Genomic DNA, 15,767 nt, shown 5'->3' with positions numbered 1-15,767 from the left:
TGAAATGTCAATATTCCATTTACATTTTCATTCATTTCATTCAGAAAATTACCTTCATATCATCGACTTAAATCATGCTTCATTACCATCACTATTGTTTATCACAATGATTTGTAATCACATTGCCATCATGTCGTTCATCACAATGATTTGTAATCACAATCTTTCATTGTTATTGTCACCCATTCATATACCTACGTTAATATAAACATTTCCATGTCTAGTTAATAAATAATTTAATTGTAGCACAAATCATAACAATGGATTAATGCTAGAGTATCATGATAGTAAATTTACTTCCGTTTGTAAAATCTATCTTTCCCATAATGGTTAAAGAGTATATTTTAAACGTGGGTGGGGGGTGTCACAGTAAAGATTGTTCACAATTATCTTATTAAATTTTATTTTATTAAGAACTGAATTCATCTCACTCCAGTTATATATCGGTAGGCTTAGATAAACTTTACCTTCTAATATTAGATCGTCTTTCCTTTTATAGCCTTCCCTCGAATTAATTTCTAATTAGTGAATACTATTCGTTCTACATTCTGTCACGTAGCCACTTATTATAAAAGCTGATAGGTCTAACACTCTACACTCACTTTCTCTCCACAATCTATGCCGGACGGCCAGTCACTCTATTCCTATATATATATATTGTAAGATTTTTATCTTTTGGGACTTTGTAGATATTATATCTACACCATTAAGACGCCGGAGCTTTTAACTTTGATTGTATAATCTTCAAGGATCAAACCCAAGCCCGCTGTACTACACTATAACCTCTTACCAATTGCCTGGAAGTGGAATTTTACGAGTCCAATCCTGTTATCAGAGGAATAGATCATCCAAGCCCATCAACTGCCTGGAAACGTAAACTTACGAACCTGAGATATTATCATAAGTTACGTAAAATATTCATATCTCTATTTGTAACTGCCACGATCACTGTTTATCTCTTTTAATTAAATTTCATCATTATTTTTATTTCATTGTAAACAAATCGTTAGTTGTTTTTCATTTATAGTAACTAGTAAATTCTGGGGCCTCATTCTACATATATCTTTATGCATAGTCGAGTAGCTCTTTACTCACTTGAGACCATGACACTCACAATTATCAGAATAGCTTTTCGTCTTTCATACAAATACAAGAATAATTGGACTGTCAATAACTTTTCAAGCTCACCTGATTGATTACTTTAAGAAATGTGAGAGAATGTTCAAAGTTGTGGGGTTCAGACATTTCTCTCTGAACAAATATGCACGCAAGGAGAGTATCGTGTTTGTGTGAGTGTTTTTTTTCTTCTTTCTATTTTAATTATTGGATATAGCGCCAGTATCAACAAACGGTGCACAGAGGTGCTTAACAATAGTTGTTTTTTTTTTTACACAAGTTCATTCATTCGACTACAAAATCACCACAACAGTCACACACTTAACTTGTGCGGCTATGTGGTCTTGTGGTATGACACTCGCTTACGGATCGGAAGGTCCTGGGTTCGAGCCACGCTTGGCGCATAGTTGAGTCCTTGGAAAAGGCTCTTTACTCACATTCTCCCACCGTACTCGGGTGTAAAATGAGTGCCTGGTCGTTAACAGCGTTGTCTCTGTCCGAAAAATTTAATATCGCCTAACAGGCATCATGTATCGTTCTACATGTGACGTGTTGCTGTTGGTCATGGACCCCTTTTAAAGCGCTTTGAGCACGTTTAGTGGATATTGCGCTATATAAAAGCTCATGTTTATATCTTGTTCGAAGTTCACAAAGAATCAATATAAGCAGAATGAAAAATATTGGTTTTTAAAAGCCGTTTGAAGACTGGTAGACTTTCACATTCCCGGGTTTTAGGTGGTAAAGAATTCCATATGACTGGAGCCGAAAATGCCAAACCACGCTCAGCAAACTTTGTTCTTGAGATGTTTTTCTCCATTAGCGAAGGACGAGCGAAGAGATCGAGTTGGTTTATATTCCCTCACAAGGCATTCAATGTATTCAGGTGATGTATAGTGAAGGCAATTATGTATAGTGTAAGCAAAACATGCGATTTTATATATTATTCTTTTCTCTATTATCATCTCTGCTGGTTACTATAAACAAAGTCAGACGATGAGAAAAAGAACCGGGTAAATAAGTTATAATTTATCATTTCTATCCAATAGGCTAGCCACCTTCGTAAATTGTAAATTGGATCTTCCAGGTTCCCATACTTGGCCACTACGACGTCACCCCGAACCGGAACTTCTCGGCGAATCTAAGCTTCGGTCGGTCTCATTATCATATCCTTTTTTTGGTACCGTCGTATTTTAATGTTTTTCACCAATTAATCTTGACCTCATGTGACGAACATTGGAAAACGTTTACTGATACAGTTACTGTTCTGTAACAATTAAGGTATGTTGTAATGACAAACATTGTAATCATTGCAGTTGCAGGGAGAGAGAGAGAGAGAGAGAGAGAGAGAGAGAGAGAGAGAGAGAGAGAGAGAGAGAGAGTGAGAGAGGAGATTACACAGGCTACAGGCTACAGGCCCACTGCACTGGCAGTGTCCGAGTGGTCTGAGTCGGAGTCTGCAAATCAAAAGGCAACTCTTCCCATCACTAAGCTCATTGCTAGATTTCAGTTAAATGGGCATGATCTGTATTACATTTCCATGTGCTCGAGGTCATTGGTCACATTGCAAAGTGTGCTCAAAATGACTCACGTTAGTGAAACGACGTGTTCACAGTTTGAGAAATATCCAACGTCACAATTGGTCATTTTGCTCAGCATGACTCATGAAATTGAAATGTTTACAACTTTTATAAACAAATCAGATTGTTTAGAGAGAGAGAAATGTCCAATCGTTGTACAGCAACAAATCATGTGATCAATGACAAGGTTGGACGAAAACACGAATATAGATCGCTCCCATTTCAACAAATTCAGTTGCAAGAAGAGAAAAAATGAAAAGAAAATATAGACAACAATAATAACATGAAATAATTGAAATTTTGTTTTATTTTTGGCCTGTCCTACGGTAACTGTAAGAATAAGAAATGTTCAAAGAAAGCAATTTTTTTTCATGCAAAACCACATTTTGGATAAGTGTTCATTCATTATTACTCTTCTACGGTCTACCTGAATTGTCTAGATAGTTAACCCCATTTGGGCGCTGTGATTATCCCCAGACACCTGTCTGGGGATAATGAAAATTCGTTATTCCCAGACACATATTTGAAACTCCGCTCTTTTAAATAATTATCCACATTCCAGAATATGGAATGTTTCCAAATGCACATAGAAATAAGGAAAGTTGATAAAATATTTATAAAAACATAAAATTAACCACCATTAAATCAGTTATTACTACATATATATACACAATATGCGTCAACTTCGAAGTGGGTGTCATGGCCGAATGGTTTAGTCGTCTGCCCTGGAAGTTTTTCCAGAATCGACGTTGTGGGTTCAAATCCTGGTCCCACCACTATTTTTTTTATTTTTTTTAATTCCGTCTTCTTTTTACAGAACGTTGCAAGGGATAAATGTCCCATCCATCCTCCCCCCACCTCTTTTTTTTTTTTTTGAGCGAGTCTATTCTTTTCTTCTTTTTGTTTGGCCTTTTGTTCCTTTTCTGGGCATGAATTTCTTAAAATTGTTTTTATTAAAACAAATATTTATTGTTTGTTTTTCTCTCCTCTATCTGACCATTTGGTCGCTCCCTGAATATGTCTGTTTGTTTGCTTTTTAATTATTTATTCTTTTTAGACACTTTTTGAGATTGGAGTGGGGACGAATTGGACAATTTGCTAGAAACTAGAAAGGAAAAGAGAGAGAGAGAGAGAGAGAGAGAGAGAGAGAGAGAGAGAGAGAGAGAGAGAGAGAGAGAGAGAGAGAGAGAGAGAGAAAATTTAAAAGAAAAATAAAAGGTGGGGGGAGGGTGGATGGAACATTTATCCCTTGCAACGTTCTGTAAAAAGAAGACGGAATTTAAAAAAAAAAAGAAGTAAAATAAAATAAAATAAAAAAAAACTGGCGGAACCAGGATTTGAACCCACAACGTCGATTCTGGTAAAACTTCCAGGGCAGACGACTAAACCATTCGGCCATGACACCCACTTCGAAGTCGACGCATGTTGTGTATATGTAGTAATAACTGATTTAATGTTGGTTAATTTTATGTTTTTATATATATTTTATTAACTTTCCTTATTTCTATGTGCATTTGGAAACATTCCATATTCTGGAATGTGGATAATTGTATCAATGACAGCCCCATTTGGGTGCTAAAAGGGGACTTGGTTCCAAGAGCACACTAGCTTGAGATCACCTAAAAGTCTCATCCTTACACCAGCACAGGTTCCCACTGAGACAAGAGGAATACACTCAAATGTTTGAAAGGGCCATCATAGTCGAGTCATAGCCTAATTTCAGTTCACAGTGTATATTTTCTTAATGTGTCTAGTCAATTGTGTGCAACCCCACAGTATGACACCAAGGCTCTTATTTCCTGGGAAATGTGTGAATTTGAAATTGAGACAGCTCATATATATGAGCCCAGGTGAAAACTCAACAACCAAGTGATTTTTGTCAAGCATCAAACTTCGTTTAGTGAGACATATAAAGAATCACAATAAAACATGACTGTCCCTTCGGGAAAATGGTATTTTTCTTTCCAAAATATGCTACAAAAAAAGTGAAATGATGCCCCCCCCCCCCCCCAAAAAAAAAAAAAATAGAAAAAAGGCCAAGATTTGCTGCTATTGCAGCTTGAGTCTTGAAAAGAATAATTAACAATAATAATAATAATAATAATAATAATAATAATAATAATAATAATAATAATAATAATAATAATAAAATAATAATAATAATAATAATAAAACATTGCAACAAAAAACCCCCACCACTTTAGAAGCAAGAATAAGAAAACAAAAGAGTTGACAACTAAAGGAGGAGAAAAGTAAAACAGCAGAATTATACATCTTTTTAAAAAAAGGAGTATGGAAGAATTATTTTCAGAATCAGAAAATTTGCAATTTCAGCAATACATTTTACACGAAAGATTCATCTGCTGAATTAACACAGTACAGGTCATGTCACCCGCTGTCCTCACTGTCTACGATAATTGGATCCTGACCCGCCTTCCCTTGCTTGCACGGTTATCTCAGCATGCTGTATTTTTGTTTGGCAGCAATTGCGTCACTCTCTGGTATTTTTTCTGTAGTTCTCAAAGTGAATTGGGTGAATGTTTTATCTTAATTGTTCAGGTGGAGTGCCATTTTCGAGAATGATGAATCTACCCTACCAACCATGAGGTTTGCAGTTCGTAGTGCCCAGTGCCCACTTGCATTAGGATGGGCTTTAATTTATAAAAGCAGTTATCAACTGCGGGTCTTAATAAGTACTTGCTAATTTTCTAATTTTAGCTGCTTTATTAAATGATACTAATCGATAATGTGGGTAACCTTTTTTCTTCTTCATTTTTTTTTTTTCTCCTCTATTACCTATTGATATTGAATTTACTTATTCACTTGTACCGTCAATATTGACTGGTATTGATTATTTCACATCCCTATGAGCAAAATGGCGACCAATGCTGTTCGGCCTTGATTCGAAAGCTACTGACTCAGTTCAGCTTGATTTGAAATGTTATTCAGCCTTATAAACGTAGTGGGCCACTACAGACAATTCAGCTCAGTGTTTTATTTTCTTTGGTTTTCCTAACCGAATCATTTACATAATCAGAAATTGGGAAAAACAGGTGAGAATAATGAGAGAAGCTGTGGCCTAACACCGGGTGAGAATAGCGAAAGGGGCAGCGACCCAATGCTGGGTGTAAATAGTGAAAAGGGCTGGTAGCTCTATTCTCACACTGGGTGAGAATTACCAGTCCCTTGAAGTTTCAAAAGATTTTCTTTAGTTATCCCACCAGTCAGAAGAGAATTATAATAATTTAATCTTGATAAAAAATAAATGTTGTTACTAGTAGTACTAGTTTTTTAATTTCATTACATTATTTAGTGTAGATTAGATAGTAGTAGTAGTATGCCCGTACATCGACATTGCCAATTTTCTTCAGATGTGAATTAAAACTTTTGCATAGATTATCAACATGTGAATTCATCCAATAGTTTTGCTTGATTTTCTAAATTTGCCATAAATTGTCAATTGATATTTAAGGGTGTAGCTGACCAATCCGCTCACTACTCAGCAGTGTGAATAAAGAAATCCCAGTTCTTTTTCTTTTTGACCATGTGTCTTGAGTTTCAATTTTTAATTTTGTAGTGATTTATATTTTATTTACTTTTCAGAAAATGGCTCACTTTGTTTATCCAACTGCAAACCCCATGGCACAATGTGCCCCTACTGCTCAGGCTGCATATCCCTCGGCTCAAAGTGCATATGTAGCAGCAGCTCCTCAACCAACTGCTTATGCAACTGCTGCTCCAAGAACAGGCCAGACGTATGAGAGTTACCCAACGGCAACCCCTGCTGTCCACCCGACTACACAGTATGCTTACTCAAGGGCTCAGGTTGCTGTGACGGTAAGTGAATTCACTGCAAGCCTTTACAGGTATGATTTATTGTTAACTTTAAATTATGCTCATATGGCAAACAATTTCAAAGTGGTTATGTTCTGTCCCTCCAGGAAAATTGAAACTGCCACAGCATCCGTATATATGCAGTGGCATAATTCTTCACGGCTTATTTAGAAAAACCAGGTTATTAGCAATTTCTTTTTGACCCACCCGGCACACAATTTGTGGTAGAATCGAATAATGTACTTGCGCATTATTGAAAACACATTCTATTACTCTAATACTAATATTTTTATTTGAGGTGAGTAATCAGGTACCGGAACTTTGCAATGCTGAATAATCTCGCACAAAATTACATTTATTTGATTTTGTTCTGAATACCATTTCGTTCGCACTAGTTCCTTTCTATGTTAGTTCTTCACTTCTATGTTGCTCATAGTATGACGTGTAGCTCACACTGCCAAAACCTAGAAATCTGAACCAATAAACTCCACCAGGCTATATCTTCTGTGGCAAAGTTGAAAAATACACTAGTAGTAGTAGTGACGGACAGCCATAGATTCTAGTTTTTAACCCAACGGGACCTGTGAAATTTGACAGTGACCTGACAAAGATGACCTCATTGTCAGGGCTTTTTTGTGTTCCTGAACTTGAGCTCAACAGGTATCATTCCACAGGCAGTGAGGGCATCCTGTGGGATATCTGTAAATCTCACCATTTTCTGACACAGTCAGAAAATATTTTATTGGGCCATGTCAAGAGGACCAAATTTTCCAAAATTGGGAACCACACCCCTTTTGATTTTCCTCAAACTTGGCTCAGTTGAAGATACTGAAGGCGAAAATTTTCAATTTTTGTGAGCGTCGCATTATGCTATGAGTTATTGTTGGCAACATTATAGTACCAGACCCATATTTTGGATGTATTATGTTATTTATTGAGATATACATCATCAATGACCAAAGATAAACTATAAAAGTCATGAAAAAAAAAATGGAAAAAATTCAATATTTTGGCATACAGAATGCGCAGCTATGTTCTAGGACAGATAACTCCAAAAGTTAAACAAAAAATCTATTCTTAAAGTTGTACAGAATTACCAAATTTGAGAGATTTAGCTTGATTAACAAAAAAGTTTTAGCCTCTCAAAAATGGACCCACGAGCGAATTTGATTTCGACACGTTTTGAGACAAAATTTCAATTAAAAAAATTTAATTCAAATATCCATATTCTGAACTGAAAATTTGGTTTTCTTCATGTCTCATAAGTATCTTCAACTGAGCCAAGTTTGAGGAAAATCAAAAGGGTTGTGGTTCCCACCCTTGGTCCACTTGACATGGAATGGCCCTATTGCTGTCTGTAGCAACCAGAAAGTATATATACATGTCATATACAGTCATTTACAAAAGAAACTAGACAGTATGTTTCAGCTAATAGTTCGGTTGGGACAATACAATAACATGATTTTGCAAAATTGAGCACAAGATTGAAATCAACACATGTGAGCTATCTTGTTTGCCCATCATTAGAATTGATCAATGCAACAAATCTTCTCCTCATTGGTGATGTCACCTGAAGGATTGTTTCTGCTGGTATATCATTCCAAATTGTATTAAAACTGATGAGCGGGTGGTTGGATGGGAGCATCACCCTTGAATCATATACCTATGATGTTCGCATGGGTGTACGATCCGATAGTGATGTCGTTTCTTCTTCTCTTTACTAGCTTATCCTGCGTCTTTGGTTTGTGATTGTATTTTTGACAGGGGATATTTTTTTTTCTGTAAATCTTCTGCCTGTTTGTTCTTGGTTATTTATAATTTAGCTTATGATATCTTTAGGTTATGATTTTGATTTACATTTGTACTATTTTTGTTAGATTGCTTGTTTTTTTGTTTCAGTGGTCTCTCATATAACCTCAATTGTGTTGGAAGAGACCTAAAGCAACAAACAAACAAAAACTGATGAACAGTGTTCTTGTTTTTTTATTTTTTAGCTTTCTTTTCACAAATCCCACATATGTTCAATGGGATTCACATCTGGTGACACAGCTGGCTACGGGTTCATCAACCTTACATTTGAATCATTTAGGAAAGCAAATGTTTGTCAAGCTCTATGTGCTGGGGCATTACCATGCTAGAATATCACCACTATTGATTTTTCTGATTCCAAATAAATGGAATGCTTCAAGAATATTGCTGATATATAGGTCTGAGTTGAGTCTGGTTGTTACGTATAAGCTCAGTTTTTCTACACACACCAACCAAATATAAAAAAGACAGGCCTCTGAATGATGTTTAGTCAAAGATGATTTTAATAATTATTGGAATGAAAATTATATTTTCTCCTTCTTGAATTCTAATACAAATGTATGGCTTTGCTCTTTATTTCCCTCAGCCAACTGTGACATATGACCAAACTAAAACATATTACCAACCTACTCCTGCTGCTACATATGCAGCATCTTCTGATCCGCAGTTTCAAGCTGGTGAGTTTTGCTTATTACCTATATCACACATTTCTGATACCAAATTCATTAATCATCTGTCACTTATAGAGCAAAAAACACAAGGGAGTATGTAATAAATTTAGTAAACAGTCAAGCACATATTCAACAAAAATGTTCAAATAAGCAAAATGATTGATTATTATGCAAAATAAATAAAGGCAGCTATATGGATTGGATAGATGTTGATTATGATTAATAGAAGTGGATTGATGTATTTTTATTGCATACGGTGAAGTACACATTTCTCTGCCTGTTATTCTTCGTTTTCACAGTTTCCAATCTAATATATAATATCTAAAATTTGTAAATTTACCTATTTTCTTTGTACAAATTTCACCTATTCCTTTTTTTCACGGATTTGACTTAAATATTTTGTCAGAGCAAAGATGAAGAATACGTGCTGTATATTTTTTCTCTCAGGTCAGACCTAAATAGCTTTATTTGAATGGAAACTGATAGCGCATTTCATTAATGTTAGTGTTTTAGGTATAATTGGGATTACTGATTTGTTCTATTTATTCTATTCAGCTCATAAAAGATGCTCTCCCCTTTTTCAAACTTTTGTCATTATTGTTTAGGAGGTTAGATGCCTGGATGGATAAGCAGATGCACCTTGTTTAAAATTTTGCCCTACATTTTTTGTTGTTGACTTGTTAAACAACATTGACCCTTTATCTCCATAACAATAATTACAAATGACATCCTTCTTTGAAATGCCTTTGTGCACACTCTGGTCTGCATAGAAAGTTGATGTAAAACAGTTTTTTTCTTTTCTTTTTTTTTCTCCTCTTACAGCGAAGCCAGTTTTCAGCACTGGTGCTACATATGCTAGCACACCTCGACAGACTGCAGTGGCAGCACCAAAAGCCCAGGCTTTGCCAGCTTCATCATCTGGTACCAGCTATGTGTATTCCTCAACTACTCCCACTGTGACCACCTATTCAACCAGTGGATATACAACAACCACTGCTGCCCAGTCAAATATATCTGGTAAGTGAATTATACAAAGGAACCTAATACTTGTGATTCATCAGGTAGTGATCCATTTCAATTTTCTATGTTATCTGGGACCCAAAGTGAGAAACACACATTAAGAAATTAGAAAAAAAAATCAGTAGACAAACTGCAAAATTTGTAACTTATTGTAAGTCCAGAAATCAAGTGTATGCGTCACACACGCTTTGAACCAACTGGGATAGCAATCATTAAGAGACTGTAGAAAATCAACCCTGCTTATTTTCTTTCTTTTTTTTAAAAAAACCACTCGTGCTAATCTGAATATCCCTACGGAATACACATAGCAGAGTAACTGCACTTCCAGACATAGCAATACCTATAAACTCACACAACCAGACACTAGAAAGGACACCTATAAATACAGTTTTTATCCTAGAACTATCAGGACTCGAAAGTGCTACCACAAAAATAGTAGACAATGCAAGCTTATGCGCATTCAAAACATCATTAGACACTTACTGTAAGTTACATTTGGTCTAAGATATTAATTTTTTTTCTCTTACCTCTTGGAATATATGTGTATGAAAATATGGAGCAGACCCAAAGTGAGAAACACACATTAAGAAATTAGAAAAAAAAATCAGTAGACAAACTGCAAAATTTGTAACTTATTGTAAGTCCAGAAATCAAGTGTATGCGTCACACACGCTTTGAACCAACTGGGATAGCAATCATTAAGAGACTGTAGAAAATCAACCCTGCTTATTTTCTTTCTTTTTTTTTAAAAACCACTCGTGCTAATCTGAATATCCCTACGGAATACACATAGCAGAGTAACTGCACTTCCAGACATAGCAATACCTATAAACTCACACAACCAGACACTAGAAAGGACACCTATAAATACAGTTTTTATCCTAGAACTATCAGGACTCGAAAGTGCTACCACAAAAATAGTAGACAATGCAAGCTTATGCGCATTCAAAACATCATTAGACACTTACTGTAAGTTACATTTGGTCTAAGATATTAATTTTTTTTCTCTTACCTCTTGGAATATATGTGTATGAAAATATGGAGCAGAATTTGTATGTCAAAATATGTCTTTTTTTATTCTTACTGTACAGTTATGGTGATGGGCACACATAGTGCCTTTTGCAACTCATGCTGTATGTAGATTCAGATTCACTAGATTTTCCAAATTTTTTATTCATAGGCTATGATGCAGCATTGTACTCTGCTGCAACAAATTATTACAGCCAGCAAGAGCATGGACAAGGAAAAAGTGGCACTGCATCATGGATGTTGAAACCCAAAGGTCCCCCTAAGACACCCCAACTTCATTATTGTGATGTGTGCAAAATCAGTTGTGTTGGACCGCAGGTAATTTTTATTTTGAAATGCATTGCCAATTTGTATACTACAAAGCATAAAGAAGATGCTGAATACTCTTTTTTTTCTTTTTAAAAATTTGAGATGCTGATGTACATTTTTAGTTTGAATTCATATGACTAAATGTTCAATGATAAGGTTTTCTAAGTTTTAAGAATAACTGCAGATTATTACATCCAATAATCTTTTGTGATATATATATATAAAATATAAATTGTCACTCACATTATATGGCCAAGATGTTCGTTTCTGTGGCTTTCGTCCACATCTTCAGTCGGCATCTGAAGACGACTGAAGACGTGGACGAAAGCCACAGAAACGAATGTCTTGGCCATATAATGTGAGTGACAATTTATATTTTATATTAGCTCTAACCATCATTATCGAGCACTTTCGTACCTACGAGTACCCACCAACACTCATAAATATATATATACACACACATACACAGAACTGCCAACATGCGATTATACAAACAAAGGATTTTGGGGAGCAAAAACAGAGATTTCTCATCCCAATCAGGGATAAAAGGAAAACTGAAGATAAAATAAAATTGCATTCACCAAAACGAGGAATATAACGTATTTAATTTACGATATATGAGAGGGTCAGGATCAAAATGTACTGTCACGCAAATCAGATATTGATAGAAACAAGCATTATAACAAAACTCATTTTTGTGGTCCTGTCTTAGTGCCAAAAAATTCAAACTCTCTTGATCTCTTGATTATTTTAGACAGATAGTTTCCTTCAATTAGTTTATTGCCTTTTTCTAAGTTAAGTCGTAGTTATGCTTTTGTATGTCTTTTTTGTTATCTATATTTATCCAGACATGCCAACTGTCCTGATTTTATTGGGAAATTCCTGATATTTATCTATATTCCCGATTTCCCCAATTTCCAGCTATATCCTGCTTTACATAGTGTTTTATTATTCCAGAAAAAATGATCATCATTACCATCACTACCATCATTCATCATCACTATCATCATTTATATCCCTTATTTGCCCCAAAATTTTCTAGAATTTTGTCTGTGAATAGTTTGGTTTATTTCTATATAACCCTATACACATTGTTACAGCACACAGACTCAGGAACAAAATATAAAATCTGATAATTTTAGTTGCATATTAAATTATTTTTTTTTTTAGATAAGTTCCACATGTAATATTTTATTGTAGAATCACTTCAATGGATTTGTCAGAGATTCAAATTGATTTTTACTAAGAATGTGTAAATTAAAATATTAAAAAAAATAAAGCAAATCATTAAAACGGTTTCACTTTTGACAAGAATTGTTTCTTTCATTCTTGTATCAAGACATACAGAGAACATTTAGAAGGTCAGAAGCATAAGAAGAAAGAAGCTGCAATGAAAGCCACCCAACCTGCAGGACGGCAACCACAAAATCAGATGAGATGTGAACTCTGTGATCTTACTTGTACTGGAAAGGATTCTTACGCTGCTCATATCAGAGGTGCAAAGCATCAGAAGGTAAATATCCGACCTTTTATTTTGAAATAAATATTCAGGCATTCCTATGATGATATTCCACAAGACACAGAGCAAATTTATGATGTTGACATAAGTTTTTGATTTGATAAGTATTTCATGAAGTTTTATTTTTTAAATATAGATTTTTGGTTTTAATCTGATGTAGGATTAATTTTTCTTTTCTTTAAACAATTTTTTTTTATCCAATAGGTTGTGAAATTACATACTAAACTAGGCAAACCAATTCCATCAGCTGAGCCTGTGTTAACTCCAGCTTCTACCAAAGCACCCGCAAAGGCTGCCTCTGGAAAGTCTGTGGTTGTGCAGTCTGCCACTGCTTCCAAGAAAGTTTTGGCTACTCCAAAGATTAATTTTGTTGGTGAGAATTTTATTTTATTTTAATCTTCCCTAGTTGTTAGTTGTTTTTTTTAAATGTGAAAGTGAATTATTTTGAGGGGATGGGGGACAGTTCGGAAGCGGATAAGAGTTAAAATGAAAACTGAAAAACATGTGAATGTGACAGTGAAACAACAAAGCAGAAGGAAAACTACAAGAAAAAAAATCATCCCAAATATGAGGCTTTCCTCGGCTGATTTTTTAGGACGGCTTTTTTTTGTTGTTGTTGATGCTTTGTCTGGCACTGTCTCTTAAACAGATTTTTATTTTGTTGGTTTTGCCCGTTTGTGTATGTCACAAAGTGACAATGCCAAAGAGTGAGTCGGTGGTCTGCAGAACCTCCATCCCAGTCAATGGCCTTAAAGGGTTGCTAACGTCCAACAAATTGACCAGCCCAACAAACTAACAATCGAAGAATGATGAGTAAATTTTCATATCTCAAATTTATTGATGCAAATTACTCTCTCACACACTCTCTCTCATTCGCACATGTAATGACGATCACTCAATTCACTAGACAGTAACAATGAACGTTGCACAGGTATACACACTAGTCAAAAACAGATTTCACAAGAAGGTGGGGCCCCTTACATTTACAGAACACATAGAACAAAGATATGATCTGTCCGTCACAGGTACGTCAGGGCTTCTTCCCCTAGTCGAGATGATGCTATCTGTCGTCCTTTCTCTCTAATGTCACAACTTGTAATGTCCAAACTCAAAGAGTGTTCTTGGAATCTAAGGCGTCGGCCTTATAACAATAATACGATAATGTCCACGGCTTTGGCCGGATATGATCAATATAGATAGATGGGTATAAAATCGCTGGCATCAGCCAAGGATAAGGCTATTAAAATGTTCTGGCTTTGGCCACAAATCAAAAAAAGAAATGTCTTACACCCAAAATTCAACAGGGTTAGAGTTAATTCATTAAATAGTTTCTTTGGCTTTGGCCCCAAATCAACAGGCCCACTAGAATGGGAAAGAAAACAATATATAATTACCATAGAAAAACAAAAGCAATAATACTTAAACTAAATCACCTTTACACATATCACAACACTACAAGCTTCTCAACACACGTGGTCACTGCCCTACGTGCTTGGCACAAACTACTAAATTAGAAAATCACTAGTATTAATAAACTCATAATATAAGCAGAAAGATTGAATCAAATGAATAATTCCACCAACCACAAGGCCTGCAACAATTAAAATCACAATTTGATTTTAATAAAATTAAGTAAAACTCTTGGAAAACAGCATCGGCTGAACTTTGCATAGAGAATAAAATACGTCCGAATCGTCTGACGGCCAACTGGTGAATGGGGAGGATGAAAGTTTTACAAAAACCAAGAAACAGAATTTTAAAAGAAAAGAAATACTTAAAGGAATGGTCTCTCTTTGTGTGCCCGGAAATGACTCAAGGGAAAATCCACGACCTGTGACATAGTATTTCCGACCTCAAACTAAAGCAACTAAAACGGTTCTACGCAACACCATGTCCCTATGTCCCTTTATCTATTACAGAGAAGTCAACCACAAAAGGACGAATGCGATATGATCATCACATCGGGACATTACGAACTAAGAATAACATTGGGATTAGCGTACACAATAAACTTAAGAAAACAGTCGTAATAACATTTCGTGACAGTGTATATAGTCCCTTTTATAGGGTCCTAAAGCTACAATGTTTGTTTTTTTTCTTTCTCAATGCTATTGACTGAATTAACATTTGTTTTTTGACTCAATCTGAGATTCTTTTTTTTTTTTTTAAATATTGTGTAAACATATTTCTATTAAATTTTAACATAAAGATTTGAATTTTAAATGTCTCATAAATACTTGAAAAAGATTAATATTTTAAAATAATACAAAGGTGATTTATTTTCGTTTTATAATATTTATTTCAGGTGGAACTCAGTTAAAAAGCACTGGAATAAAAACTAGTGAAGAAAAAATCGAGTCAACTACGACAAACACAACAGTCTCAACAGGAGCTGCAAATGAATCACCTGAAGCTGCAATGTCTGATGATGAAGGTTCAACTTTTTAAATTCATTAAAATGAAAACTCACTTTATGATCCTTATTGTGATCCATCCTTGCTTATAATACGACATTTATTAAATCTCTCGAGTTCAATATAAATCAGAATAGATTTTTCTTTGATTGTTTTTTTTTTTTTGAGGGGGAGGGAGTTAAGTTTTTTTTGTTTTTTTTTGTTTTTTTTTTCTCGTTTTCTCTCTTTCTTTTTTTGTTTGTTTGTGTCATGTTTATTGTTTTGTTTTGAGTTTTTTCTTTGTTCTTGTTATTCATGAAAACACAAGATTAAAAAAAAAGAAAACACAAGATTTTTTATTACCTACTGACTAGTGCCATTAAATAATCAAAATTCATTCTTTCCTTCTCCCTTCTCCCCATTTTCCATACTTTTTCCATATGTCCTCGGACTGCTAATATTCAATTTTAACAAATTGGTCAGTAAACAT

The 15,767-nt window shown here is 34.9% G+C and overlaps 1 protein-coding gene across 3 annotated transcripts in view; it reads left to right on the top strand.

Moving 5' to 3' along the window:
- Positions 1-2,221: 2,221 nt before the first annotated feature.
- Positions 2,222-15,767, top strand: part of LOC144966360 (zinc finger RNA-binding protein-like) — a 31,848-nt gene continuing 18,302 nt past the window's right edge. Inside the window, exons 1-8 of one of the 3 annotated variants that reach the window (XM_078902695.1) lie at positions 2,222-2,394; positions 6,297-6,530; positions 8,923-9,013; positions 9,830-10,024; positions 11,208-11,374; positions 12,705-12,878; positions 13,089-13,257; positions 15,190-15,318. In XM_078902695.1, coding sequence (XP_078758821.1) covers positions 6,300-6,530; positions 8,923-9,013; positions 9,830-10,024; positions 11,208-11,374; positions 12,705-12,878; positions 13,089-13,257; positions 15,190-15,318 — 1,156 coding nt within the window. In that variant the 5' untranslated portion in view covers positions 2,222-2,394; positions 6,297-6,299. Of the gene's footprint in view, positions 2,395-5,278; positions 5,301-5,551; positions 5,747-6,296; positions 6,531-8,922; positions 9,014-9,829; positions 10,025-11,207; positions 11,375-12,704; positions 12,879-13,088; positions 13,258-15,189; positions 15,319-15,767 lie in introns of those variants that run through there. The other 2 variants (XM_078902697.1, XM_078902696.1) reach the window with 2 other exon arrangements.

Source organism: Berghia stephanieae, chromosome 2, assembly GCF_034508935.2.
Source record: "Berghia stephanieae isolate SIO BIC M18660-M18661 chromosome 2, UCSD_Bste_1.3, whole genome shotgun sequence".
Taxonomy (NCBI): domain Eukaryota; kingdom Metazoa; phylum Mollusca; class Gastropoda; order Nudibranchia; family Aeolidiidae; genus Berghia; species Berghia stephanieae.
Note: the sequence above shows the minus strand (reverse complement) of the source record. Positions and strands in the feature narration are given on the sequence as shown.